Raw genomic sequence first — 6,000 nt, forward strand, 5'->3', positions numbered from 1 at the left:
ATTACTTTCCTTTGCTGTCATGTTAGCTAATCTGCTAGGTGTGAGGTCGTACCTCAGAGTTGTTTTGATTTGCATTTCTCTAATTATAAGAGATTTAGAACATCTTTTTCATGTATTTGTAGATAGTTTTGATTTTTTCATCTGAAAAATGCCTATTCATGTCCCTTGCACATTTATCAATTGGGGAAATGGCAGGATTTTTTGTACAATTCATTTAGCTTTCTTATATATTTATTATATATTTCTTTTTCTTATATATTTTCTTATATATTTCTTTTTCTTATATATTTGAGTAATTAGACTCTTTTGAAAGTTTTTTGTTATGAAGATTTCTTCCCTATTTGTTGCTTCCCTTCTAATTTTGGTTGCATTGGTTTTGTCTGTACAAAAACTTTATTTAATGTAATCAAAATTATTTATTTTACATTTTGTAATTTTTTTCTAACTCTTCCTTGGTTTTAAATTCTTTCCTTTCCCAAAGATCTGACAAGTATACTATTCTGTGTTTACCTAATTTACTTATAGTTTCCCTCTTTATATTCAAATCATTCACCCATTCTGAATTTATCTTGGCATAGGGTATGAGATGTTGATCTAGACCAAATCTCTCCCATACTGTTTTCTAATTTTCCTAGCAGTTTTTGTCAAATAGTGGGTTTTTGTCCCAAAAGCTGGGCTCTTTGGATTTATCGTAGATTGCCTTGCTGAGGTCACTTACCCCAAGTCTATTCCATTGATCCTCCCTTCTGTCTCTTAGCCAGTACCATATTGTTTTGATGACTACTGCTACAGTTCAAGATAGCTGATACTTTTAAAAGAGATATTTTTCTATGAAAACATACAGAGGAAAATCTATGGGAGGTTTTCACCTCCTAACAGATGTTGTCATGTTCATTTACCAATATCTCTGGAAGACACACTAAGTTATTAACTTTTTTTTTAACTTTTTTTTTTATTTTAAACCCTTAACTTCTGTGTATTGACTCATAGGTGGAAGAGTGGTAAGGGTAGGCAATGGGGGTCAAGTGACTTGCCCAGGGTCACACAGCTGGGAAGTGTCTGAGGCTGGATTTGAACCTAGGACCTCCCGTCTCTAGGCCTGGCTCTCAATCCACTGAGCTACCCAGCTGCCCCCTAGGTTATTAACTTTTGCATTAAAGTACAGCATAATAATACTACACCAATGTAAAAAGAATAGTCCAATATTATTCCAATATAAAAGGTATTTTTCATAATGCAAACTTTATTGTGGGATTGTAATACATTTAACCAGAGACCACAGAAATTATATTATTATGAAATTCTTTGAAATACACACAATATATGTAAACACATATATAATATACATGTGTAATGCAGGTACTTACAGGTATGGTATTCTCCTCAAAAGTACACTTCCTAAGTGACCCGCATTTTTACATCCTGTCAGAGTTTACCATTTTCTAGCATAAACTCTCAAGGAAGATCCATTCAATGTGCTAGTACAATTCAGCCAAGTTTGAAAATTCCAAATTTATCAGTACAGAACTTAGGCTAACCATCAACTCTCTCTTACTCTCCCTATCTGTCCAGCTGACCACCTTTTTTGATTTCCTATTATTCCCATCCTGCTCCTTCACACACATTAAAAGCTCTGCTTAGTTTTACTTAACTGTTCCCAAAACATGATACTCCATCTCCTACCTTTCTACAGATATCATTTTCACTCTCTTGCTGAAATACTCTTTCTCCTCACCTTTTACTGTGAACCCCCCAAAACTTACAAAAGAAAATAACTCTTTTGACGTTTCATTTCACAAGATCTTTATTTTAAAATCTCCTGACATTTTCAAATTCTGAATGTTTTGTCTTACAATGTCAACAAAGCCTTCCTCCATCTAAACTTTTGTTCTTCAAAGAACTACCATACATGGCACACTAGTCTTAATAAGCTCTCTTCTCTGATCAAGCATCTTTTATTTTTTTCTCTTCACAAGGACAATCAAAGTTTGCTTTATTTTTATGGTCTTGCCTAAGGCAGATCTGGAACAGCTATTCTTGCAATGAAAACCAAGTAAGTTCTCTTGAAATTTTTCAGTTCATCCTAAAATCATCCTTAGATCTTGTTGGGATTTATGATGATCAAAATACCATACTGTATAATCTTTAAATATAAAGCAACAATGAACATAACTAGAATATCCTACAAACACCCTTTCCTCTCATCTTCTGGGTTATGGCAAGCTGCAAACACTATGGTACTTGCAGACAAAATAAATAGTTCCTCCCCTCCAGATATCTGGTCACTAACCTTCTACCCCTTATATTGAATCATTCATGCTGACCATATCAATACAGGGCAGTATTAACCTTTATTAGTATTATGCCATGCTTTTCCAGTTTTAAAGTATTCATAAATATATTTGTTATTTATTAATGTAAAACTTTCAATTATTTAACCATTAAATTTTATGGACAGACAAAAAAAAAGTAGACAGAAACCAGTATCTAGAAAATACCATACTAAAGGAATCTATGAATTGATGAATGATTTTTTAAAACATTATTCTTTGAAAACAATTTGTCAAAGAAAGGGCTAATCAGTGCAAGAAACATTGGAGAATACAAAGGAAATAAAAAGCATGGCCACTTTTCTTTCGAGAGGTTGCTTAGATTGGCATATAATAGGCTTAATAAAAAACTGGCTGAGGAAATGGCAATCTATTAGAGAGGCAAGAAACCAAAAACTGAAAAACCACACTAAGAGAATATACAATATCTCAAACTCTTTTTAGATGTGTGACCCTGAGCAAGTCATTTAACCTCCATTGCCTAGCCCTTACTGCTCTTCTTCCTTGGAACCTATACACAATATTGATTCTAAGTTGGAAGGTAAGGGTTTATGAAAAAAATGTAGAGGATCTCTGGATAGTGGAAAAAATTCTGGCCTCAGAATCAAAGATCTAAGTTCAAACCCAACCTCAGTTTCTTCGCAGCTTTGTGACCCATAGTGAGTCACTTAATCACTCAGCCTCAGTTTCCTCATCTATAAAATGAGAATAATTACAGCCCCTACTTTATGTGGTTGTTGTCAGAATCAAAATAAGAAGTATAAAACACCTCAAAACCCTTATTTTTGTGGTTGCTCAGTTGTTTCAGACCTATCTAATTCTTTGCGACCCTATTTGAAGTTTTCTTAGCAAAGATACTGAAGTAGTTTGTTATTCCTTTTTCCAAACTCATTTTATAGATGAGGAAACTGAGGCAGACATGGTTAAGTAACTTGTTTAGGATCACATTTAGTATCTTAACCCAGATTTCAACTCATGAAAATCTTAAAGCACTATAAAAATTTTATTAACATTATTATTATAATTCAAAAGTCCTTATTTTATGATGAGGAAAATGAATCCCAGAGAGGCAAAGTGACACAATCACACAAGTGATCCAGGATCAGAACACCAGTAGTCTTTCCATTTTGTCCTGTGGCATGGATCCCAAAGAAAGTATGAAGCAAAGTCATCAAAAGAGATGTTTCTATTAATAATGACATTTTCAGAAGGGTACCAAGACAAATCTGCCCTACATTCTTTTCCAAGTAGAGTCAATACCATTAGTTATTTTGTGATTAATAAGGAAATGAATGAGTGAAAAAAGGATTCCTGAGTACTTACTATACATGGGACACTATGCTAAGTGAGCTTTTTTTAATACAAATACAAAAAGTGACACCATCCCTGCCCTGAATGAACTTCTACAATATATGTAATATATTACACATACAATATATGTTAATAGACAGTATCATGAGGACAGTTAGGTGGCTCAGTAGATAAAAAGTGAGGCTTAGAGATGGGCAGTTCTAGGTTCAAATCTGACTTCTTATGATGTCTTATGAACTCTATGATACTTCCCAGGTCTGGGTAAGTCACTTAACTCTAATTATCTAGCCCTTACTGTTCTTCTACCTTGAAATCAATACTCAGTATCAATTCTAAGACAGAATATAAGGGTTTACTACAAACACACACACATATACATATATGTAATTTAATACGTATATTATAGGTAAATAACATAATAAATTAATGTATTCATATATATGTGTGTGTAAGTAACACAATATAACATGGAAAACATGAAAAAACATGAATATAACATAATATAAAAACATGAATATAAGGAGTGGTGGCCAGGGAAGTTTGGTTTGAGAGGTTATTGATTTGATTCTCTAAGAGCCACACGAAACAATTCATCTCACTCCTTTGTTGTGGAACCTTATAGGCAAAGCCCCAGTGTCAAATCATATTCTGAAAAATCTTTTGCTATTAACCACCTAATTAAAATCCTCCCCACTCATTACTAGTAGATCACTAAAGAGCCATCAGGAAGGATCTAATTATATCATCACTCATACCCTACTGTTCTCTCTAGCATGTAGTCTAATCATTTGGACAAAGAGATGGATGACACCATTGCTCTAATCTCCATCTCCCAATCTTTAGGATGATAAACACATTGTAAACATTATCCTAGAGTGAACAATGATTAATCCTCGAGATTCTTGGGTAAGTTGGAGAAACATAAAATGCTAAAAGAAGAAATCATTAGCCACTCAAATATCCTCTTTAAAATGAAAGTATGAAATCTTACTATTAAATTTCAAATAACTTGGTTTATTCCCATGCATGATGCAATATAAACTCAAAATTTAGAGATCTTGTAGATCAAGTTGTAATGCTAAATAAACAGCACCATCCCATTCATGTTGCCAGCTACTATTTAGGGCTAATTAGTTCTTTTCAAACTCAATTATACAGAATAGGTGATTTTTTTCCTCATAATAACCCTGGATTTCCCCAACCTACCTACCCACCCACACAATTCTGTAGCTCAGCCTATGGATGAACATTCAGAGACTATGTGTGAATACTTTCAACACATACCCACGCTACAGTTTCTAGGAGGAAATGTTTGTTTTTCTTAACCATGTTTTTCTGGATTATCTTAATAGGGTTTAAAGATAGGTGAAATAAAATTAGCAAGAGTCTAAATATTTCAGGAATGCCAAAAAGGTCATGTCCTTGCCTTGATAAACAGGCACATATACTCACCTGACCTGGCTTGTTGCAGGTAACTCCATGGATTTCTAGGTAGCTGAAGGTTAATTCTAGCTGTAATTAGAGAGGAAAAAAAAAAGAAAAAAAATACTCATTTTATTAAACAATGCTAAAATATAAGATTTACCATTTTAAAAATCCATTAAATCAATACGAGATCAAGAATAGATATAAGGGGGCAGCTGGGTGGCTCAGTGGATTAAGAGCCAGACCTAGAGACTAGAGGTCCTAGGTTCAAATCTGGCCTCAGACACTTCCTCACTATATGACCCTGGGCAAGTCAATTAATCCCTATTACCTAGCCCTTACTGCTCTTTGCCCTTGGAACCATTACATAGCACTGATTTTAGGATGGAAGGTAATGGTTTAGAAAAAGGAATAGACAAAAGATCAAGCATTTACAGAGAGAATAATTTGTGGAATCTGTTTCTAAGACTAAGAGCATTGGCATTGATTTATATTATGCTCTGAGAATAAGATTATTCCTCTTCTCTTTAGTGTTAAGATATGGCATAGCAGTGAGTATCAAAAAAGATGTTCAACTACCCACATTCAGAGGAAGAACTACAAGAGTGGAAACAGAAGAAAAACAATTGCTTGAACACATGGGTTGAGGTGGACATGATTGGGGATGTAGACTGGAAACTACCACACCAATGCAAATACCAACAATTTGGAAATAGGTCTTGATCAATGACACATGTTAAAACCAGGGGAAATACACATCAGCCATGGGGGGAGGGATGAAGGGGAAAGTAAGAGCATGAATTATGTAACCATGTTAACTTTTCTAAAAAATAAATACTAATAAATGCTAGGAAGGAAGGAAGGAAGGAAGGAAGGAAGGAAGGAAGGAAGGAAGGAAGGAAGGAAGGAAGGAAGGAAGGAAGGAAGAAAGAAA

General features: G+C 34.2%; 1 protein-coding gene across 1 annotated transcript in view; it reads right to left on the minus strand.

The window, feature by feature from the left end:
• CARMIL1 (capping protein regulator and myosin 1 linker 1) overlaps positions 1-6,000 on the minus strand; it is a 394,009-nt gene that overhangs the window by 200,559 nt on the left and 187,450 nt on the right. The window contains exon 4 of the mRNA XM_044667332.1: positions 5,094-5,153. Within this exon, the coding sequence (XP_044523267.1) occupies positions 5,094-5,153 (60 nt within the window). The remainder of the gene's footprint in view (positions 1-5,093; positions 5,154-6,000) is intronic.

The sequence above is a fragment of the Gracilinanus agilis genome, chromosome 1, assembly GCF_016433145.1.
Source record: "Gracilinanus agilis isolate LMUSP501 chromosome 1, AgileGrace, whole genome shotgun sequence".
NCBI classification, from domain to species: domain Eukaryota; kingdom Metazoa; phylum Chordata; class Mammalia; order Didelphimorphia; family Didelphidae; genus Gracilinanus; species Gracilinanus agilis.